General features: G+C 41.8%; 1 protein-coding gene across 1 annotated transcript in view; it reads left to right on the forward strand.

The window, feature by feature from the left end:
• The window catches only part of DOCK3 (dedicator of cytokinesis 3), a 209,176-nt gene extending 194,124 nt beyond the window's left edge, over positions 1 to 15,052 (forward strand). The window contains exons 48-56 of the mRNA XM_068419791.1: positions 478 to 599; positions 2,191 to 2,326; positions 2,824 to 2,971; positions 4,953 to 5,105; positions 8,642 to 8,760; positions 9,721 to 9,808; positions 13,228 to 13,350; positions 13,958 to 14,040; positions 14,546 to 15,052. Of these exons, the coding sequence (XP_068275892.1) occupies positions 478 to 599; positions 2,191 to 2,326; positions 2,824 to 2,971; positions 4,953 to 5,105; positions 8,642 to 8,760; positions 9,721 to 9,808; positions 13,228 to 13,350; positions 13,958 to 14,040; positions 14,546 to 15,052 (1,479 nt within the window). The remainder of the gene's footprint in view (positions 1 to 477; positions 600 to 2,190; positions 2,327 to 2,823; positions 2,972 to 4,952; positions 5,106 to 8,641; positions 8,761 to 9,720; positions 9,809 to 13,227; positions 13,351 to 13,957; positions 14,041 to 14,545) is intronic.
• Positions 15,053 to 24,759: the final 9,707 nt, after the last annotated feature.

Consider the following 24,759-nt stretch of genomic DNA (forward strand, 5'->3'; position numbering starts at 1 on the left):
AACTAAAGGGTATCTTTTTATAATGTAAAAGAATTATTTGAAATATGTGTGTTAGCACTTTACTTTCCAACTAGAGTATGTATTTTCTAAGGTAGCTTCTAACTTGAAGGCTTCTTCCTCCATTCTTAGGAGTGAACACTATGTAAGGATGGCCAGAAATAACAGCACTGGAATTTTAAAATATGGCCTTTCTCTTTCAAAGCAGATGAGATCCATACAGGTCACAGTTGCCAGCCTGAGTTCACTACCTCTCTTGAGAGTTTGGACAAGATCTGTATTTTTGAGTCCGCATTTCTTTTTTGAAAAATGTAGGTGGCTGTAATTTGGGCCACACTATGCTTCTGTTTTCAGGAATTTGGGAGGAAATAAGATCTGTAATAGTATTTCTAGCTAGAAAGTGTTACTGGAAATAAAGAGAGAATAGGATTGTAAAACACTGTGGAAACGCAGGATAACTGAAATATGTTTCCTTTGCAGGAGTTACCTGGTTTGGATAAGCTGAGTCCGGCCTGTTCTGGCACTAGTACACCACGCAGCAATGTTTTGGTTTCGCATGGACCTATGAGCCCAGAGAGCATGAAGCTGGTGCATCGACACAGGTACCCTGTTTTTTTTCTACTTAAATACCTAGGATCACTGTTGCATTAAGATTCAAAGATCTAAGAAGTGGTTAACAGTACTGCAGGAGGAGCAGGATGAGTTTTGGCAGAAGTGCCTTTCATCTTCGTTCAGTGCTAATTATTAAAGTTTGATTGAGCACTGCAATCAAAAAGTTGAGAAATCCAATTTGCAGCAAATGCTAAACACCTCCAGGTGTTACTCCATCACTTTACTTACTGTAGAGGCAGAAACACACATCTGCCACTCAGATCTCCAGGTTCAATCTGACATTGGAGGTTCCAACTTCACCTACTTCTGTTACGCAAACAGTAAATAAATGGGTCCTTATCTACCATAAAAGGAAATTTTTATTGCTTGTTTTAGAACCCAACTCAGTATGTACCTATTTTTAAGGATCAAAAATGTTCACATCATTGTTTTTTATAATTCTGACCAAATCAGAACCCAAATATAAGAAAGGCTGCCAAGGTGTTTTGATCAGAATACCAAAAAATGGTCCCGCCTTCTCAGAAACATCTGAAAATGTGGATGCTTATTCAAACAAAATACCCATCTATAAAACCTGAAGGTAATGACTGAGGATAAAAACTGTTTTTTTTCAGGGCAAAACAGTGTTTTTGTATCCAGCCAAAACTGCTTCTTTGAAAATGTACATATCCATGCCAGTATGAAAAACAGAGACAGGAATGTCACTGAAGTTACAGAATTTAAATTGTTCATCCGTGTTTGTTTCTCTGGGTGGGTCCGCACATCTTAGCTGTTTTTAAAGCCTGGCATGAAGAGCTGTGGAAACTTGGTCTTGAGTACATGAGTCCAGGATGGTGAAATTCTTTTTACTATTAAAATCGAGTAGTTCTTATACTGCTTTAGTGGCTTGGCAGTTGACAGTTGGTGTCTGGGTGATAATTTTTTTCATCCTCTCAAAATTCCTCACTTTGTAAAGCCTTTTTTAGTTCTTAGGACAAACTAGGGAGGTTCTGTAGTGTACAAAATATGTGTTTGTGTATGTGATTCAGAGTGACAAAGAAGAAATTAATTTCATGAGTGAGATCAGGGTGCAGCCTGCACACCAGCTGGGCTGTATTAATTAACTGTCAGCTACAAAGTTGCCTTCAACTGTAATGCTGAGGCCCAACAGATGCAATAAGGAAAACTGTATTTTGACCTGTGTGTCTTGTGCTTGGCTTCCTTTGGAATGTTTTTTTTAAGCTGCTCCCACTTCAGCGTTAAAAATGAGTGGTTTCAGAATGTTCTGTTCTAAACAAAACAAATGTGCATCCAGCATCATGACATGATGTTAACCTGGCTTTGGATTCTGAAATTCTACATCCTCCATACTATGTTGCCTTACATGTAGCCTTATTGTCACTTCTTTCATATTCACTCCCATTTATGGATTTGTTTAGGCTTATTCAGCCTGATTTTTCAAAAGTGTTTTACATCCAGAGGTGACCTAAAGCAGTAGGTAACTGCAGGTACTTACTAGCTTGGAAAAAATCAGGCTTCACAAATTAATACACAAGTTCAAAAAATAATGATGCCCTTGTTCTGTCTCTGTTTTTATTCCAGCCCACTGAACTTGCTTGGTTCAGTCCGACACTCATCATCCTCTCTGTCATCCCACACCTCCAGCGAAACAGGAAACCTGGTTATCCTAACAGACAGTTCTGTGGGGGAGACCGCTGAGGATATGTACCACATGCAGGTACAGCTCCAGCACTGCCCGGAGCGGTTGTTGGAAACAGCACTGAACGTGCTCTGGAGGGTTATGCTTAGGAGGAGTACACTTTACCTATGCACATGCTTGGATCTGTCCTGTCATATTTTTTTCAACTGAATAGGCAGAAGCTAACATTGTTCAAGAAAGATGGGAGAGTAATTCAGCTAGGTTTACTTTGGGAAGAAATCTTCTGTATTTGTACAGTGAAAGTTGCTACTGTGGTCCAAGATCATACTGTTGCTTTCAGAAAGTGAGATTTTAGTCAGCACATTATTTATATGACCTGTTCAACATATGCAGTCAGTATTGCTCTTGGTTTGTGGGAGGGTAAAATGAGTCCCACAGTCCTGAGCGCAGATATATAGAGGCCTGCACTGAAGCTATTTCCTAGGCAGAGGCTGCACTAGGTGATCTGAGACAGGTAAATATCTGATGCACTGATCTGCTCAGTTCTCTCTTGATGATTTCCCTGCCTCCTGCAGCTTGTTTACCCTAACTCCAGGTACCAAGGCTCAGTTACCAATGTCTCTGTTTTATCCTCGTCCCAGGCTAGCCCTTCCACCTCAAGCCTGAGCTCTACTCACTCGGCACCATCCCAGATGATTAACTCTGCCCCTTCCAGTGCTCGAGGTAAGAATGGATGCACCCAAGTGAAGGGTTAACTGGACCTGCAGGCATCCCCTAACCCTGGCCTTGTTGACTCACTGGTGAAAGACCACCTACACTGAAACACACTGCTGTTTCTCTTTTGGAGCTGTCAATGCCTCTGCAAAAATTATTTCTTAAAAAATGTTTTTCATTCTCCAGAAATTGATTTAATCATTTTTTTCAGCAGCATTTGGAATGTATCTCTTAATACATGCTGGTTTCAGGCAGTTGAATTTCATAATGATTTCCATTGTTCTGCCACAAAATTGTGGCAGGCAGTCTAGAGGAAAACAAGAATAGTCATTGGTGCAGTACTTAAAAAGAGAGATCATGAAGAGAAAGGCAAAAAAATGATTTTACAGGTTTAATGAAATTATGGCACAAAAAAGAACCTGAGGCAGTTTAGCAGAAATGTGTGGACACAAAAGCACATGTATGTGATAAATGTTGAAAGATACGAATTTTAAGTACTGGAGTTAAAGAAGGGCTTCCCTACTGGGAAATTCTTGAAGAAAGGAAAAATGTAAAAAACCAGACCCTAGAGGTACTCATATTGCCTTTGCTGTTACAGTAGCTGGTCTTGATATTGCTAATCATTTTCTTCCTAGGCTTCAGAGCTGAAGCAAAACCACTCCGTGCAATCTCCTGACTTTGGTACCTTCTATTCGAGGTTTTTTTCTCCTCTCATTTTAGATTCTCAGTTGCAGGTTCAAAAATTTCTACACCTCTTTTCACAGGCGTCTGAAGAAGGTATCCAGGATATAGTCGGGGAGAGAGGCTGATATTTAAATCTTACCCCTTTTCCCCATACAGCGGAACTGCATGTCTCCATATGGACAGAGAATACAGAGAAGGGTCCTTTTTCTCAGGCCAGCTTGGGGCTTTTTTTCTCAATCTTGCAGTAAAATCTTAATTGACTGGCTGTTGTTACAACACAGATGCATCAAAGCGATTTAATTGAAGGATCAGATGGAGTAGGAAGGTGAGAAGTGGACATCTTCAAATAAAGGCAAACAGCTTCACTAATTACCAGGGCTGGAAGGAAAATAATGACAATTCAAATAGTAATCAGATGAAACTGGCATAACAGGAAAGGGAAGATGGAACTGAGTACAGGGCTATCGTATTAGGAAGATGTCCTTTAATGGATGTGCCTCAGCTGGCATGTGAGGTCTGAATCTTTTGGGGGATCTGAGGAGTTCTGGTGCTCATAGTGTTTCAGGCTGTTTTCCACTTTAAAAGCCCGGCGCTCACAGGGACAGGCTGTGCCAGTCTTTCTGAGCTTGATGACTTCGCAGCATCACCAACTTCCCTCTTTACTGTAGTCTTTGCTGTTGCTTGGAAACCAAAGCGGTGAATGCTACAAAGGGTATGGTGCTGATGGATGAGCCAACAGCACCGCCCAGAGATGAGAACTAGACAATGTAAATGACCACAAATGAGGAAACAATAAGAGAAGTAATTATTTTGAAAAATACTTCCATATGTATATCTATTTTATTCTTCACTCTTAGTAAGACATTTTGATAGCCTATGATACAGCATTTCTTCTCTGCTAGTTCTGTTCACTTTTAGGTTAGGTGAGCCCAGCATTCAGACATTACCCACTGTTCATGGAATTTCACTTCTAGTAAAGTCCCAGGTGCTCTCTGTGTTTCACAGTGTGCAAGTCACTATTCTGGTTAGTACAACACCGCTGTGTGGAATGGAGTTGTTTGTAATGAGAAAAAGCCCTTACACTTAAGTTCCACTGTGGTAATACAGCTTTGTTTTTCTCCTTGGTGATTTTTCCTTTTGTTTTGTTTTTTAATTGGGTGAATTTGATGCTTGTGAAAATGAGAGACCAGTATCACTGCCTGGAGCAAGGTACTTCACAAACATTACATGTGCAGGTCTGCCAATGCACCTCTATCCTTTTTTTTTTCCCTTTTTTTGGTATTTATTTATATTCTTTTTAATTTAGCGCTGGTGAAAGGTGCTGGATTGACAACACTGGAGGCTGAAGCCCTCTATTTATCCACAGAACAGATACAGCATGGGCGGCAGCCGTGCAAGCTTCCCCACGCTGCCCCCACCCATGTGCCTCATCTCTGTCCTGGAGGGACCACCTCTAGAGGTGAGAGGATAGTTCAGTCACCATGACCCATCCAATCCTTGGCCTTTCTGCTGAGACTGCCAACAAAGCTACGATAGTCACGATGCTACAGTTAACCACTTTTCAGCTGGGAAGTATACGATGGCCAACGATTCATTTCATACAGGCCACCTAAATTTATCAACTTAGCATCTTTGTCGCCTGTGGCTTTAACCTGAGCATGGTTATCTAGGATTTCTAGGATTTTGTGAGATGTTTAAATGCTCCTCTCACTGATTCAAGCGTTAATGTAAAGGTGAAAAACCACTATTGCATTATCCAGAGACTTACACCATCTTCTCTGTTTCTGGAGCTCAGCTACTAGCACTGTTCTGAGGAGATGGCTATCTTTATAATATAGATTAGTTCCATTAATGACCAAAGGAAGCCATGGCCATTTGTATTAAGAATCCAGCAGAAATCTAAATCGTATTTCTAATTCTCCACTTCCAAAAAATGAGCCTTTCGTTAATGTTTAAAACACAAGCAAATTATTTGGCTTGTCCAAAGAAAATAATAAAGCCCTTAATCCAACATTTGTTTGAAGGATAGTCACCAAGACAGTAGATTAATGATTTGATCATATCACTGAACAGCAGATTAAAGCAGCAAACCTTACACTCGTTATAATATACGCAAATTAGAGCAAAAATCTTAAATAGAACTGTAATCAGAATACAGTAAGAATTTTCTAATTCTGTTGCTAACAATAAAGATGTTACAAAATTAACAAGCATGTATCTTTCAGTTTTCACCTGGCTTGACCCTTGTGTAGCTTCTTCCCTATCAAAAAAGCAACACTTTGTTGTATGGAGAATCAATGAGAAATTCAGAGTTTGGTTTGGCTTCATTTGAGGTGACTCATGAGGCACTGCTCTAACCATACTGGAGTTAAAAGATTATGTATGCTGATGTTCGTTAAGCAGAAATTGTAATACAAAAAGGCCTGGAAAGAGCTAGGAGTGGGTTAGGGTTCTTTCAGTAATTTCATTTAAAATATGGTTGGGACTCCTCCAGTGCACTCTAAAAGCAACTCCCATTTGACATTTGATGAGTAGCCTCTCAAGGCATCCCTTCTGCTTCCTCAGTACAGCCCCCTTTTTAAGGTGGAGAAAACGAGTCCTGGTGTCTTACTCAGCACTTTGCAAGAACTTACTTACATTAAAAACTTCCTTCTTAAAGCAAAAAAGTTCTGATTTAGTGCAGGAGCAGACTGTTTTCATAACAATAGTGAAAATGATGTATGAGGAGAAAAGATTCATTTGGTTTGGAATTTAACTACATTAATTTTCAATTTCATTCCTTAAAACTAATACTTGTCACAAATGGCTTAACACTTTCATAATTAAAACCAAAAAACTACCTCTGGCTTCAGCATAGGTTTTCCTTTCTCATTAAGAGTGCTGTACACATCAAGTGCACCAATCTACAAGCTAAAAGGAATAAGCCCTGATACATGCTGCAGCGTTTTCTATGGCCACTGGCTGCTCTGGAAGCTTTTAAAAGCTTTTTTTGACTTTGTTTTTTAAGTTTTGTGAGTCCCTGAAAGGAGCCATGGTGATTGTGCTCTCTGTCTGCCCAAAGAAGCAGGCCTGATTATTAATAAATGCTTCAGTTATAGCCACTCCTCCTGTGACCCACAATTCAGAGGTATCAGTACTTAATTTTGTTTGCAGACTGGATACTTGGCATAGTCTGTTACAATCTTTATAGCTATAGTTATTTACAAATTTAGGGTACCAAACAGCACAGCTGTTTTGTAAACTTGACTCTGCCACCATATTTAGCACATGTGGGATTTTTCAGGTCATGCAATGCAAGGTCTGTGGAAACTATAATCCCATATAAACTGATGGCACGTAGAGGTGGTTTGCATCTTGGATGTAAAAGAACAAGGATGACAAGATAAATAAAAGGGAAAAGTTTAACAGTGTAGGTTGTGCTGTGGTATGGTTCTGGGCACACCTGAAAGTTCAGCATCCCTCTATTTGTCATGCAGAAACAGGACTATCTGTGATGTGTGAGTAAAAGAGACTCAGCATAAAGTGTTAACACTGTGTTTTCCAAGCTGATGTTGTATATAAGAGCAAATAATGTTGTCTAATTACGTTTCTGTTTTATGTCTGGGGAGAAAATGAGTTCGGAACTAGAATGCAGATACTCTGCGGCTGTTCATGTCGGGGTGGGGGTGCAGATTGATCTGGGATCTGCCACCCCTGATGGAATTGTTGCAATTGTAGGACCTTATCCTGCATTCTGCTGGACGCATTGTTCCTTCCACTGTGTGTTGAATATCAGTCCCAAAAGCTGCATGTTTGCTTTTGCTGGGGTAAAAGCTGCATTAACCAGCACCAATGCCTTTGCTCATACGTTGGAGTGCTGTTCAGGTAATGTGTGTGGTTGTGGAAAGTTTGCAAGAGGGGGCATGTATTCCCCAAAAGCCAGCATGGCTTTGTAATGCGCTGTGTGCTGCCATCTGTTAAGTGCGTGTTTGTGACGCAATGAAATAATCAGTGCAAATTAAAGCTCACTCCAGCAGCTTCAGAACATCAATTCCTGCCTAATATCGTGCATCCCTTGGGATGCACATCTCAGTTAGTATCAGACTTTAGGGAGTCACTAATGGGAATCGTTCTTCTGGCAAATCCATTGTCAGCTGTTGCATATCAGAAGGCATATTGTTATGTGGCACTCATCTTGAAGGACATGAGTCCCAAATAATTTCACACGCCAGGAAGCTGTTTACGTGAAATACCCCAATATCTTAAATGACAACTATCCAGATAACTAATAGTTAAGTCATGCATATTCCTACTATATAACTCTAAGCATTGGTAAATGTCCTGTTGTCATAAAATGGCTCAGTATACCAACACGCTCAGTAGTAATCATACATTACCCAGCGGCATTATAAGTGAAGTGCCATCCACGGTTATAGAAAATTCTGTTTATTATTGGGGATTTTTGCTCTAACAAAGAGGAGGCTAACCAAGGTATCACAGACTAAATGGCAACACCTCAGACTATCTCTGCCAGAACTGAGGAATGAAGTAGCTTCCTGCTTTAACTGATTGAGGTATCTCAAGCTTTCTTGCTTTCCCCTTTCTTCCACATTCAGTCCTAAAATGAACAATTTTATGGCATTTCTATAACTCTACAATACTTCATAGGGCAAGGGAGCATTAGGCACTGTACACCACAGCTGCAGCTGATTCCACACAGATCCCCACTTTTTTGCTGATTGTTGTAAGAGGAAGTGCTTTGCAACATACAACTAGGGGCGCATACATCTTACACACCTTACACGGTATGTCCTTTATAACAAGCCAGTCCTTATTTCATCCTCGTGCTATGCACCCCACCAACAGTAGGCTGCTTAGTGGGCTCGGCACCATGTTTTTTTGAGTCCTGTAAGATCATCCGTCTGAACAAATTGCAACGGAGGACTAGATCACTGGGCATGCGGAGACATGGCTGTTGTTTGTCACGTGTACGTGATTATTCTCACTTGTTTACAGGCTCTCCCTCTCTACCAGATAAGTACCGCCACTCTCGGGAGATGATGATGTTGCTGCCAGCCCATCGGGACCGACCTAGCAGCGCCATGTATCCCGCAGCTATCATGGAGAACGGCCAGGTAACAGATCTAATTTCTTTTATGTCAGTTCAACCACCTGAAGCTGTGGCTTTATTTTTACTATTTCTGACCACTTTAAAGCTTCCCTTTTTATTTTTGGAAAGCACAACAACTTAGGATCATTTTCAGAGCCAACACAGAACTTTTCATATTAATCGCCCTCTAGAGCCACCCACTTTGGTAGTCAAGTGATACAAATTGTAATGGCTGTTAAAATTGCAGATACGCACTGTGAAAATGGAGCCTTCTTACTTCCCAACACTACCCTGTGAGCCCTGGTCCACTGCAAGCAGTCGTACCATTTTATTTATTCATTTTTCTAGAACTACGGCCAGTCTGCAGTCTAGCCTCCATAGTGATTCTGAATAGCTTTACAGTGATTTCCAGAGGTTGAAAACCCGAGAGGCTGAAATAATATACTGATACAGGGTCTCCAAACAATCTGTGCCCATATCTACTGCTTTCTCTGGACAAATTGAAAAATTCAGGGTGTGCCTACATGTAAGCATTTTAATGTGGCCCTGGCACGCCCTTTTGAAGGGAATCTCCTGATCGTGCCGACTTACTGCACTTCAGTTCACGTCAGAGAACTGTCTCAGAGCATGCAAACTCAGTTCTTCCAAATGAAACCAAAGCAAAAGGTAAGCTCCAGAAGGGCACGTGATGCATTCAAGCTGATAACAGGCACAAGACCGGGCTAGTCTGAAATAACTCCTCCAGAGAACACAAGCCAAATGAAGTGTGGGTCCTCAGCACTGTTACACCCTAGAGATCTACTGGTATTGCACTGCAGTACTTGCTCATGTAGACACAGCCTAAGGTTCCCATGAATTTTTTTTTAGTTAAAACACTTTACTTGCTTAAAAAAAAAAGCAAATAGAAAGCCCCAGGGTTCTGCACCAGCTGTTCTGTAACTCTTTTTTTTTTTTCTTTTCTGTGCTAACTTTTCTTCTCCCTTAGCCTCCAAATTTCCAGCGCGCCTTGATCCAGCAAATGATTGGACCGTGCAAACCTTGCAGTGATCCCAACCTGTCTGTGGCTGAGAAAGGTACCCTTCTTCCTAGTTAGCATGCATGCTTTCTACAATATTATTGCTCTGGTCATGCTACAGCAAGTAACGAATGGGCTTCTACATTTCCTGGCAGAGTGCAGTCTCTCACATTTTTTTAATTAACAGTTTAATTAACTGGGCGTTCTGCCAACCTATAGTCAGTTCAGATCATTCACAGAAGGATGGAGTTGCACAAACCTCTTTATTTCAGAAATCTTTGAGTTTAGCATTTTGTTATTGAAACAAATCCTGCAGCCTTCATCAAGCAAAACTTCCAAAGCAGCAAATGAGATGTTATCTGAAAGAAGAGTGCAAGATTTGGACCGTATTTTTAATTAATGATATACTGCTTTTTTAATATGCATTTATTGTTCAAAATATTAACATTTCTTGTAATCCCTCTCTATGTATTCAAGTTTAGCATTAGTCATGTATGCTTTTTTTTAACTCACTGCTTGAAAAATTAGGCAGATCCCCTGCAGAAAAAAACAGGAAAGAAGAGGAGTTAGTTTGTGTGGTGTAACAGAAAAGGAGGAGCTTGCGAAAGGGGTGCCATGGACAAAGCGATGGGCTCAAAAAATGATCTGAAAGGCAGCATTCTGAAAAAGCAGAAGCGGGCAAAATTCATGAGTCAAAATCTGGGACAAGGAGGCTGCCTAAGCAAGCAGCAGTCATGTGTATGGCTAGGAAAAATGGTATCTTAAAAGTTTTTTAAGGCCAGGAAAGACCATCGCAACTCTCTAGTCTGACCCACATAATGCACTCCATTAGACTTCTATCAGCATTTTTGTTTTGGTAGCTGTGCCTGAACTAAATTGTCTCTTTTTGAAAAAAAAATCCAAATTTTATCTTAGAATTTCTAAAAAATCAGAATCCACTGCTTCAACAATGTGACAGTCCAGATTGAAACCAAAAGCCAAGGTACAGTTCTGAATAAATGGCAGAATGATGACTTGATGACAATAACGAATGATGACAGCAGGAGTGAGGGATTAAGAGCTCCATCTTAGCCATGTTAGCTTGAACTGAACAGATGACAGAGGTGGTGAGATCTTTATACTGGACAGGAGAAAGATCTGGAAAAGGAAGGTAGATAAATCTATAACCTGTCTGGGAAAAATACTTGAATTTGTATTGGTGAGCAATATTATGTGAGAGTGTAGTATACAGTGCAAAGAGAAGGGGATCAAAGACAGAATCCCCTCCAGAGACCCAAAGGAGACATGAAAGACGTAGACAATGTTCAGTAATTGTTCTTAGGGGACAGTGTGATGGGAATCCCAGCTCTTCAGCCAGCTTGGTAGTGTAAGTGCATCATTCTTTGTAAGTCAGGATGCCATCTGCCTTGGTTTTTGTTAACAGTCATGCCCCGTGAATTTACCCACCCCCTTCCTTGCCATGTCAGAAGCTCTGCTCAGTAATTCTCATTGACAGCAGGGTGACATCAGTCGCCCAGAGCAGAATGGTTCAAATGCAGCTTCCCTGCTAATTAAACTTTGCCACCGAGCCACTGAACACTGTTCTGGAGAGAGAGAGAGAGAGATGGGCTAGGACAGAGCACTAAGAGCTCCCTGGGTAGGTTCCTTCCCAAAGCGTTTTGGATAAAATGCTGGGTTTAACAGGCACCAGCCACTCTCAAAAATCACCTGACCTCAGGATGATTTCCAGCACTTGTAAGTAATCAAAATGCCATGAATGAGAGAACACTGAGAAAGTATAAATGGATTATGCACTGGGGCACCATGTTCTTGTCTTCACCTTCTTCTACTGCGTCTTGGTGTTTAGGGGAAAAAAAACCAAACAACAAAACCCACACAACAATCATTTCATAGGGCAAGCAAATGAGGTTTTATTCTGTCCCATTCACTTGCTGCTGATATTCTGCAGGAGAGACTAGCGTGGCTGGTGTTGTTATGCATCTTGTCCCCCCTGTTTGAGCCTTTTTGCACCAGTTGCGGTAATGCAGATCAGAGCACTCTGGTATGTGTACAGCATGAGCAGGGGTGCTCAGAAGACTCATCTGAAGCCACATTACCTGAGTTGAGATGTATCACTCGGTTTGATATTGTTCTGTCAAGATTCTTCATATCTTCTTCATATGCCTTTCTCAGTTTGAGGGTGTCTCTTTAAAAACACCACTTCTATATTTTTATGGGGTTGTTCCATCTTATGAAGCTGTCACTTTATGACCTTTTTTACTTTGGGGGATTTTTACTTTAAGAAATCTAACTCATTAACTAAGGATAAAAAAACCAAAACAAAACAAAAACCAAAGAAACCTTTCAAAGTAATTTTAGATAAGAAACACACCAAAAATGGCTGCAGGCATTTTAATTAAGGAGAAGTCCTCTTCAGATATCAAACTCCATGTTTATTTCTCCAGGCTTCCATTTTCCAAACTGAAGATGGAAAAAGCTACTTTTTATCTCTGTTTTCTTTGGTAGCCTTACTGAATTACTTTGCTTTCCTTTTTTCTTTTCTTTGCTTATTTGCAAGAAGAAATTGCTTATTTGTTTTTAAATAAACATACACGTATTGCATGTCTGTCTTCTCAGAATGAAGCAAGTCTTGCAGTGTGTTTGGAAGGAAGGAAGGTGCATTTTAATAAAGTTTAAGGTTGACAGAATTCTCAAGGTCTTGAAAAATGTTCATGTTAGAAAGAAGCAACTTTTATTTCTATGAAAAAACGAAGTCATGAAGATCATACTCTCTCTATACTTCCTGATCAACAAACACTTGATCTCTTCAGGTGACTTTACAATACAAGGAGTCTGAACTGCTGTCTTTAAATTTTTTGTCATAAAAATTTTTTATCAACTCTGTAGCTTAGTAAATTGAGGCTTTAAAGTTGTGATTTCTTTTGTAACGGATTGAGGTATAATTTCCCTCATGTCCTTTATTCAGTCTTCACTTAGCCACTGTAGTGCAGCAACAGCCCTTCCTGTGTTTCATGAGGGTTCTGCCACACATTCCCTTCTGCTCTGTCACCATTTAGCACCCAGCAGAACAGCTTACAACAGAGCTCTAGCTGCCATTCCATCAGTGAGATTTCATTTTTACTTACTAGTTTGCAAAAAAAAAAAAAAAACACAACCCACAAACAAACAAACAAAAAAACCCAGCAGAGTTCTGCTCTTCAAATTTGCTAGAAATGAGCCAAGGGAGTCGTAGAGGGGAAATGGGCAGACTAACACGACCACCTAACTCTCGCTTCCTTAACAAAGCAACCTGTAAACTTAACACACTGTAGACTAGACAATGTCTTTGTACGCCTTCAATCCTACCTTCAATCCTACCATTCGCCAAGTCCCTAGAATCTGTCTCTTACTGCTAAAGAGCACGCCGACAAGCCAGTCCTTCTGGCCCCACAAACGCCCTGTTATGTTACCCAAGATAAATCTGTTTCAATTCTTCAGCTGTGCCAGCAGCACCCAGTAGCTGGAGCCTAGACAGCGGAACCAGAGAGGCCCTGCCATTCCTGTCTGCCCACGTTGGGAGCATCTTGGCCCCACCAGTACCTCCCCGAAGCCTGCCCCATGGTAAGGAAATGCCCAGTAGGCCTGCTGCATAATACCTGCAGTCATGCGTAGATAAATCTAGACCACCTGAAAGCTGACCTTAGCCTTTTTTTTTTTCCTATGAAAACAATCAGAAACAAAAACCCAAAGTCTTTCCTGGTCTGCTAGGTTAGCACTGGATGAAGTTTTCAATTTTTTTTTTTTTAAAGTCTTCAAATTTTTTACAGTCCTTATAGTAATATGGACTTGTGTGTATTTTGGGACTAGAATCAGGTGTGGGAGTGTTGAAGCTTGGCCTGTCTTCTTGCCAATGACCATCTTTAGCGGTAATTTAAGGTTACAAAGCCATTAAACAAAACTTCAAATGTTCATTGTTTATGAGCCTGTTGCCTTGCCATGAGATCCTTGATAACAGGGGTGGGTGGAAATCTATCACTGCACTTAACTTCCCGTTAGCATTTTGTGATGTGACAGATGCACTCCATGGTATTATCAGAAAGGAAGCCCTAGGTTGGAGTGGAGCTACCAGCATGTGCAGCTGTTACCTGGCACAACAGTCTAAAACGCCAGCTCTTTCGCTGCAGTGAGACAGCACAAGTCTGCATTTCTGATCCTTGTCTCATTCCAGGACACTACTCCCTGCACTTTGATGCCTTCCATCAGCAGCTCAGTGATGCTCCTCCGGCACTGCCTGCACGAACGTTGCGCAAGGTAAAAAGGAAGTGGCAGGAGAGCAGAGAGGGATGTAGAAGGAAAATAATAGGCTCCTGAAGGAACCCCCCTCTTCCACACCCACCAAGGAGCTTTTGAAAACAGAAACACTATTTTTAACATGCTAGTAACTTAGACCTGAGGAAATCCACTGAAAGCTCACACCCTAGTGCAGAGTTGAATTCTATAGAAATAACTTAATGTGTTCTAAGCCCTTCCACTTTCCTTCTTTGCGTCATATGCTGTGATTTCAGGCACCCTGATTACCACCTCAGTTACTGTTTCTTTAACAGTTCTAGTAGTGTTAAGTGCACTTGTCAGCCCACAGGCAGTACTTCCCTACCAGTCAGGGGAGTGCACATATAAACCAATAATCAGTGACGCTTTGAACACAAATGGAACTGCACCACTGTTAACATCACTGTCAAAAGCTGAGATGTGGAACAACACAAGATGCAGTGTGTCCCATGTCAATTTTAACCTGGTTTTGTTTTCCTCCGAGCAGTCCCCTCTTCATCCTATCCCTGCATCACCCACCAGTCCGCAGTCTGGTCTAGATGGAAGTAACTCCACTTTATCCGGCAGCGCCAGCAGTGGTGTCTCTTCCTTGAGCGAGAGTAATTTTGGACATTCTTCTGAACCACCTCCTCGCACAGACACCATGGATTCTGTGCCCAGCCAGGCCTGGAACACCGATGAAGATCTAGAGACACCCTACCTCCCTGTCAGGTACAGTCTCTCCGAGCCCGATGTCCTAGAGTCGCTCAAATCCCAGCCATGCCGAAGCCACTCTGCTCCATCTGGAGTCATTCCTCAGGATGCCATGGACCCTCCTGCTCTACCCCCCAAACCTTACCACTCCCGGCTGCCAAACATGGAGAACGAGGAGGGGATGATAATTGAAGATGATGACAAACACCGCCCACTGCATCGTAAAGTGTCCCAACCAGTGAGTGGGGGAAAGGAAGAGCAGGCCAGGGTAGCATGGGAGCATGGCATCAGTGAGCAGTAGGGACAACTCCTGGTAAGCAGACTGCATCATCATTCCAGGTCTGACTACAAAGGAGAGAGATAAGGACTCGGAGAACAGCAAACCGACTTTCTGCTGCCGCAAGTTTATGTCTGGAGCCCACAAAAGCAACTGGGCCAGCATGGGAGGTTGCTGCTTTCCTTTTTAATTTCTTTTTACACCTTTCCGTTATATTTTTTAACTTTCTGTGCAGTGGACAGTTTATTCCTTCTGCCGTTTCTTAACCACATCAAATGGCACGCAAGCCCTAGAGACTTGCAGAAGCTGAAAAATACAATTTTAAGCGGAGGGGAAAAAAGGGGGGAATGCGGCAGGTTGATTTTGAAACTGCGTTCCTCCCAGTTCTGAGACGCACATGAGTAGAAGCAGTTGCACTAGGGATGTATTTCTTTGCTGTACAGAAGTGAAAGCTCATTGCTGAAATCAGGGATTCTATGAACTGTCAGGCTGGAAGGTGCATGAGCTGCAGGCAGTGGAAAGGTGGCAATTCAAAGAAGAAATTGGCTCTTTTGAGAGCAGGATTGTACATATCTGTGCAGTGATCTCTCTGCATTGGTTCATAGGTGCTGAGGCAATCTAACCAGTGCTGATGCACTGATTTCCAAGATATCATTTCCAACAAACTCTGCCTCCTTTGTTTTTTATGTACTGTTTGATTTCTTAAATTTTGCTTTTACTGGCTAAACCAGCCTGCTTTCTCATTGAAATCCTATGCTATTCATCTGTGCTACAGGATGAGAGGAGGTTAGTGGCCATAGGAGCTGCAACCTAATTGTAGGCCTTTCCCATGCCCAACTTTGGGCAGGCTGTTGACACCAGCATTTCTATTCCAGTTTAAAAAAAAACAAACCCACAAGCAAATTGAGTTTTTCATGCCACAGCTGGTTGATGACCCAGCTAGTAAAGAAAAGGTGGCTTAAATGCATCATATCCAACAATCCTTGCCTAAGGGGTGAACATCACAATTCTCACCAACTTCCATCACCCAGGAGCTGAGATTCATTCCCTGTTAGCATAATATCCTCAGTCCCTCACAAAAACTCACTGCAGCTGTGGCGTGCAGAAAGAATCTCCATCTTTCACACTAGACAGAACACTACGATTCAAGAAATGCCCAGTACATAGTGTACACCCTAGAGTCAGGGATCTTAAAGGCAACCTGTAAAGAAGAAATGTTTGTTTCCTCTTTTGCTCCTTTAGAATGTATAAAGAAGCTTTAAGAGCTTCTTCTCTCTTTTGGAAAGGTTGATTTCTTTTGTCCTCAGGCAGCAATACCTCCTGCCCCACCCCCCCCCCACCTTTTTCTTTTTTATTGACAGGCTCCAGAAAGGGCTGAAGAATGTTAAAAAACCCCACCAAAACCAAGGAACCAAACTATGCAGAAGTGAAGACAGTGCAAGTCTATGAACACAAAACAAGCCTTTTAATCAGTATTTGCTTAATTCAGTACATCACAAAGCAGGAAAAAAATCCGTGGGTAAAAGAGCCAAGATACGTTCTTTGAAAAGAACAAAATCTTTTATTCCTATTTTCAATATTTTTCAAGTAACTTTCAATCAAGAGATTATAAAATATTTAATGTTTTTAGATAAACAAGCAATGTTCCTTCCCCCTACCGTACCCACACACATTTTAGCCTTCCTTATAACTCTTTCCACCTGCAGACTGCAAAGCACACTCCAGCGGATGGTAACAGACCACCTTCTTTCTTATCACTGAGAAATCTGAAGCACATTCAAAAAAGAGACTTACCTCCACCATATAAATTAGTGTCAGAAACAGGAACAGCACTTAACTTTCATGTTCAATTCTTGCCCTAACCACTCAGTTTCTCATGCTCCACGCAGCATAAAGAAGCAAAAAAGGATATTATAAATCTTTTACAGGTCACCTTTAGCACTACCTCTAAATACAGGGACTGGGCAGAGTACATTGCTTCTGAACTCTCCTAAAGCTGGTCTGTCTGTACAAAGTCTGGACTCGGTGGTTCCGTGAAGGGCATTTTAAGAGGATTTGTTTCTTTTCTTTCTCAAGCTCTAGCCCATGCAAAACTACTAAGTTAGGATTTGTTTCTTAAATGGCCTATTTGGCTGGAACAAAGTCTCTCTTGCTTCCTCTATTTTGTTATTAACACAGGCTGCTTGTAGTCATTATATCCTTCACAATTAAGACAATGGTAATAAAACCTGGCCTATAGTGGACATTTAATCTCCAGCAGGAAGGAGAATTTTCCAATACTAGGACAGTCCTAAATGTTAATGAACCAAGATGGAACTCTGGTATAGAACATATGTATGAAAACTCAACTCAAAATTAATGTTTTCCGTAAAGGTAAGTCAAGGTAATTCCTTAGAAATGAGTGAAATATTTTCACATATGCTATTCTCCAATCTGACAGATTCTTCAAGTGAAGTTTTTAAGAGACTAAGTATTCAGTTCTATCTCCCCTGCCCCTTTTTGTTTTTTTGCAGGAAGATTAAAAATATGGTAAATGTAGTGACTTACTGAGCTTCCTTATTGCAAAAAACAGCAGGTCTTGCAAATAAAACTTTGCAAAAACAAGAATGCAACTAACATGGGACTAAGTCCCCATCAGCTGGAAAACCTGCCCACTGGTGCTCTAATCAGTCTCTCAAAATGTATCATCCTGCTCTGATTAGAGGCATCGTACAACAGCAGAGAGTCCCTTTTGGGAGTCCGATATTAATATGTATTTGTAAGGATCTGAAGATCAGTCAGATGATGTATACAGATACCCAGTTTATGGCAGGTCCACACAGAGAAGGACGGAATAAATTGCTGAATTTACCAAATTTAAGCCTCTCTGGAGTTAAATTTCTGTTACTGTTCTGATATCTACCAATTATTCTGTCTCCCTTTTCAGTGCTTGCCTTAAAGGGGCAGAAGACAGAAAGACTATTATTAAGATTTTGTGAATGTTGGAACTAATACTTCTTGGAACTAACACTTCTCTGTAGGGTGGGGTGTCTTATAGCACAGTACAACTCCAACATCAAGCTCAGTCCTGGAGTAGGTGGAAGCAACAGCAGTTGTTGTACTTGCCCAAGAGGATTTGAAGATTCCTTGTATAAACCACAGCAACAGGATGTTTTGAACAGGAACTTATCATTCTATACTTAACTCTAATTCAAACTTAATATTCTCTTGCCTTCATTGGGTTTTCTTTGCATAAGAAAAGAGCATGTGCATTCCTGAGAAAATTGGTGGAATTCTGCTACAAATCTTTCCATCATCAGTGTACCTGCTGGCCCCATCCGAAACAAAAATTGAGAAGAAACTACAGTAGTAGAAGAAAAGCAATTAAAACAAATTTCTCTGAATCCTACAATTTTTTTTTCAATGGTTGGGTTGGTTTTATTACTGTGTGCAGGACTAAGATTCTTTTCTATCTTTTTCCTCTGTTTGCTTTTTAGCTTGGTTACCCTTTTTTAGGTAAGGGATATTGCATATCCCTTCTGTGGGAGAATCAGCCAAAACTGGGGAGGCTGGAGAGAGCAAGAGCCTTTGGGAAACAAATTATGTGATATTTAGAATTTCCTCTGATCATGCTTCTTTGTAAATACCCCCATTTGAATGCTGTGTATTTGTACAGGAAATTGAGCAAAAAATGTATAGATTGTGATGTCTGACTGGTATTCTGCCCTGTAAATGTGTTTTTAACCTCTGGCATTCTGTGCTTATTTAAAAAAGGCAAAAACCTCTAACCACTTCTCTTTTGTGTATTCATGTTTAAAACAAAATGAAAACAGCTATCTTATCTATAATGGAAATCAAATTTAAAAGGAAAAAAATAATTTGTACAAGTGTCCTAAAGGTACTTCATTGTATATATTGTGATAGCATGTTTCCAGAACCAACAAATAAGTGGTGTGAATTTTAGATGTAAATATCTGCCGATTGTTTTGGGTTTCTTTCCCTTACCCATTCACTCGACTGCTGTGATGTGGAATTAAAGATTAATACCTGATATTAAAACAGTACAGCTGTATGTTCGTTGCTGTCCTCCAGACAGGGTTATCCTCAGGATGCTCCAAATGTTCACAAGGTAGGCGGAAACAGCCATTGCTTCCCACTTGTGTGAATGAGGAAACGGGGGGGCAACCAAAAGGACCTTGTGGCTACTATGTGTGCTGAGGGGAACAGCTTCCACATTATTCTCTTAGCTGACAGTATGCTGTTTTATTTAATATCAACTTCTTAAAGCAAGCATCAGGCATATCTGCCAGCTAGTCTAGTCAGGTAGGTAGGTAGGTAGGTTTACACGACACGTGCAACAGCCCGAGACACCTGCTTGTCTATCCTAAGATTTAACACACAGCTTTGAGCCAATGCTTTCAGAGATCAACTGGATCAGTGGTTAGTTCCTCTAACACATACCTCACTGCCTAGATTAGATTACTATTTGATGAGTGATGGCTTATTTCACTTTTTTTTTATTGCAATAGCAAGTCATTTGGGCAGAGTCTTCATTTCTCAATTTTAAGTATTTAAATACCAATCATTTTAAAAGAACAGGTGTGAAAGAATAGCAATTAAGACACATAGGAACACTGGATTTGGGAATTAAGAGCTGCAGTGACTCTTCCATGCGAGTAATCTCAAAGATATGGATTTTCTTACATTACCACTAATAAACCAGGTCAAGGTGCAGGAGACAGACATAACCCATTTCTCCCATCGTATCTTGACGAATCAACAAAAAAAAAAATTATGAAACTTGTCCCAAAAGACATTTAGCAGTAAAATATAATAATAAGCTGGTCCTGGGGTGTACATAGACTGCCAAGCCACCCTTTTCATTAAATAGATACCACATGCAAATACTGAGAAGAGGTAAACTGTAACAAGGTATTTCAAAGTACATCTAAAAATATCAAAATGTAGCTAAAGTGTTCACCTGACACCTGAAAAACATGTCTAAATCAGACCCTTTGAGACTGTGCCTAACCCAACTTACCAAATCTTAGTTAAGTAAATATTTTTTTATTCAGCTAAAAAACATGTATTATCCAAGCATAGGAAATAAAAAGTGTATTTGACACAACAAAACGTGTGAAGCCCTCAGCTTTAAGCAGGAGTTTAAAAAAATCTCCTAGTTTCTGTTAAAACCAACAGAACAATTTTTTCAGTGCAAGTCAAATACTTACTTTAAGCTAAGGCCACACTAGTCACACTGAAATCTAAAAACCCCGTTCAAATACCTCTCCTTATCTAAATAAGAAAGCTTCAGCACAGTTTCATTATATGACTTGTGTGACTCAGTATTAATTTCATTATAAAGCTGATAAGCGATGACATTAAACCTCTAGAAAGGACTGTAACCTAGCTGATAAAGATTCAGCCCTCTACCCCTCTGCATAAATATGCCTCTACTTGTAGCCTCTTCTTAACCATGGAGACAGAGACACAGACAGTGTTCAGAAGACTGCCTCCCCCCCCCCCATTATAGCCCAATGCCAAAAGGTCCTAGCTACAGGTAGTCTCTTTACTATTATGAGACATCACATACCATTTCTCCCTTTTCACAGGCTTTACTATCAATCCCACATACATTAAAACCAAATTTGGAATAGCAGGTCTACTACACTTCCGCAGTCACAGCAATACTGCATTACATTTTTCCACCAAACTAACCTGATTTCACCTCCACCCCCTACAGAACACACTTCATTGTCCTCACAGCAACACCTGAAGCTGAACCCCTTTCATCCACTCCAATAGCTGTACACAGACTTGCCTTCTCAGGCTGCAGAGCCAGCAAAGGTCCAGCCCACACAGCAGCCTCACCCCGAACACGCAGCTTCTGCCATTCACGTAATTTAAACCTCCCAACAAAACACCAACAACTCTAATCCCAACAGATCTACCAAGCCCAATTAACTCTCTTATCAGACTACTATTTAAGAGCTGATCATATGCCAACTCCCCTATTAGCCCTACCCTGCTCACATCTTCCCTTTGTACTATTAGCCCACCAAAACCATACACTGCAGGAGGCCCCAGCACAAAACCAAACCTTCATAGCTACATAGTTCCTTCGCCCCCCCTGCCCCCCCTTCCACAAGTAGAGCATTTTTCAGCTATAGAAATTGCCTGGTTAGAAAGAACCTCAATCCCAACTTTGGTGGTTGTCAATGGGGAAGACAAGCAAACCAAGTAAATGCTGGAATCAATTTCTGCTTCTCTCTAATGGCTCCCTTCTCTAACCATTGTCCTTTTCTGCATACAAAATTGAAATGGGATGTTCTACTTAGGTATTCTTTAAATTACCCACCTTTCTCTCAGCCATACATGTCTAGATAGATACACTACAATAATGCCTAGCTGTCACTGTAAAACCACCCATGGCCTGGAGACCAGTCACATGCAATACTAAATTCCTAGCATACTACCCAGCCATAATCATGGCACTGCGCTATGATCATAACTAGCTCCGAGAGTTTGCAAAAACCTGACTGGAAGTCACCAGAGGTTCACTCCTCACTCAGCCCCATGCTCCAGCTCTAAATCTGTCATCATTCACTGGCACGGTAACTCAGTAACTCTCCTGTTTCCCAGCACCTCACTTCTTCAGTACTATTTGGCTTAGCCAAAACTATGACCAAACTCACAGCCAAACACTTCCACAAGCACAGGGAACAAACACAACCACCTCTGCACCTCACAGTATCCTGTAGCATAAAGCAACCGTAACGGACACAGCAATAGCAACCTGCCCAAAAGAGAGCTCATACTTTCTGTGTCATCAGTCTAACCGCACAATTTAGACTGGGACTAGAAGTCCTCATCACTGGCTCCTACACCCTTTGCATCTTCCTAATAACAATGTAAAATAGATAAGACAAGGGGTAAGGGTTTTAAACTGAAAACAGGTAGCTACAGACTAGATACAAGGAAGAAATTTTTAAGATGAGGGTGATGAAGCACTGGCACAGGTTGCCCAGAGAGGCTGTAGATGCCCCATCTCTGGAAACATTCAAGGTCAGGCTGGATGGGTCTTTGGGCAACCTGATCTAGTTGAAGACGTCCCTGCTCATTGCAGGGGGCATTGGACTAGATGGCCTTTAGAGGTCCCTCCCTACCCAAACCATTCTATGGTTCTAAAACTCCATCCACATTTTGTCTATCAAATTCTCACATACAAGAATATCTCATCTCCCTCCTTGTTCTTGTGTTTATTCCAAAGAGGGAATTCATTGATGAATATCCTCCTGCAGGTATAGTTTTAATTTAAACATTAAACTGTGACACTAAAACAGGAGCTAAAACCTCCTTAACAACTAAGGGGCTTTTAAACAATAAAACCAGCCAACTTTTGTATCCAGAACTAAATCCTCAGCCCAGTCACTTTTAAAAGATAGACACTAGGAACTGTGAATCTTGATGCAACTCAAAAGTATCCTGAGCACATGACACTGTAGGACGATGTCTGAGGCTTAGCCCATCTTCTGAATACTACTGCTTATACATGTGGAAATTAAGGACTACATTTAAGAAAAGAAGAAAAAAAACATTTTTGCTTTTTCAACACCCATCCAGTCAACCTAGAAGTGTAACAGTTGGAATGTCCCAACACCACTGAGGACCAGCACAAGCTGCCCAGCAGCCAGGTTTTGTCACATGACAAATCCCTAATGCTCCAAAGAGACAGTGGCTAGAGGGTGGTGGAACAAACATAACCCTAGAAACCTCAAAAAAGCAGCAGAAGGTAAAATGAAGGCAATCCTTCTAGCTGCTGGAATGTTGGAAAATAAACTATAAATAAAAAGAAGAAAAAAAAAATCAAAGCAAGTCTTTGTTCTTCCTCATAGTCGTTTGAGGATCCCAAACTGAAACACAGAGCGAGGCTCATTTCCCAATCCAAAAGGGAGGAAAAAAAAACCGAACCCACTCCTATCCTGTTACACAGCCTGTTCTATAGAAACATATAAAATTACTGCTTTGTTTGAAGATCTGTTTCACAACTGCACTCCTTTGATTGACAGTTAAACTTCCTCCTTATTGTGAAGCTCCTAAATTCTCCTAATTCTGAATTTAAGCCCTACTTCCAACTAATTAATAAGCCACTTCATCTTGCTGCTCTTTTGGCCACTATCCCACTAAGAAACAAGGGCAATTTAAGTAACCACTTCTCTGCACAACTAAGTGACTTTAGTGGGCAATCAGCATAAATTTAGAAAAGCCAATAAACTTCCTAAAGTACACATTGAGTAATTCTGGAAATCATTATGGACCGATTTAAAAAAAAAAAGACAATAATATCTTTACCAATCTTAATAAACACATCTTGAGAGATAACAAGATCTAGAAAGGTGAAAAGCCACCTGATATACACATATGATGTACTCACACTGGTAAGATACAGTGTCCTAATTACTACTCACCTGTTACCTGACCTTTGCTGAACAAGGTTGCTCCTCCTCCCCATCCTGCCTATCTCTCCTCATCAAGCTTATAATTTGCAGCTGATGACCTGCAAGAAAATTCAGACTTAGAGATTGAAAAATTCCCCACAGCTCCTACCATGGCTTTGCTTGGGGCAGGCACAACTAGGCTGCCTCATTAGTCTTCCTGCACCAAGAGAACCCACCAAGCTGAAAGATGTGTGTTCCCTCGCTATAGCACAGCACCGTATGACTTTGCCTCTACCTTCTTTTACTAGAATGATATCCTAGGACAGTTAAACATACAGCCCCACAAGACAAGAAACAATCAACAGGTGTGTGCACTCTTTCCTCAAGTGACCTACAACTTCAAAGGGATTTAAGTGATAAGCTCAGAGGGTCGGTGATTGTTCAAGGCAGTTCCCAGTGCATCCTGGGAGGGCTTTGGGAACAAAAGGCATAGTGACTGGGATAGAAAGTAAGAGTTTATAAAAAAAAAAAATCTTCATGTTTCCTTGGCCACCACCAAAAACCACCACAAAAACCACCACCAAAAAAGCCAGAAACAAGCCATTCTCAAGTTGTTAATTTAACCACTCAGCTTTCAGCTGTCCCACCGCAAAGAACTGAGGCCTTACAACTCACAGGGCGTACAGACATAGCCAAGAGCCACCCGTGAAGGGTTTGTCTGTGTTGAAGCCAAGGCTGAGGAGAAGCCTGTCCTTGCCACACCCGCTCCGCCACCCTCACAGGACACGGGGCCCTCCCAATGGCCGCCCACGCAGGCGGCTCCCCTCTGCCCTGCCGCGCGTCCTCCCCGGCCTCACGCCACACACCCCCACCCAGGGGAGCCCAGAACAACAGAACCCCGACGGCCTGAAGCTCCCATCGGCCCCAAACCCCGCACGGCCCCACGGCCCGGGGCAGCCGGCCCGGGGCAGCCTCCTCGGGCCGTCCCCTCAGCCTCACCTCAGCGCGCCCTCACGGGCCCCGAACGGCCGCCCTGCCACAGCCAGCAGGCGAAGAGACGAACCGCGCTGCCCGCCTGCTCCCGGCGCCCACCCCGGGCAGCCGCAGCCCTCGGGTGCCGCTCGGCCCGGCCTCAAGGCCGGTACCGACCGCAAGCACAGGCGGAGCCGTCCCCGCCGCGCCCCTCGGCGCAGCCCAGCCGCAGGTGTGAGAATCTGCCCGTTTAAAAGATGGCGGCCGCGGGCAGCGGTTGGGAAGCGCACGAAGACGCTTTTCCCTTAACAAAAATGGCGGCCAAGGGAGGCGGGGAAACTC

The sequence above is a fragment of the Nyctibius grandis genome, chromosome 29 (assembly GCF_013368605.1).
Source record: "Nyctibius grandis isolate bNycGra1 chromosome 29, bNycGra1.pri, whole genome shotgun sequence".
Lineage (NCBI taxonomy): Eukaryota > Metazoa > Chordata > Aves > Nyctibiiformes > Nyctibiidae > Nyctibius > Nyctibius grandis.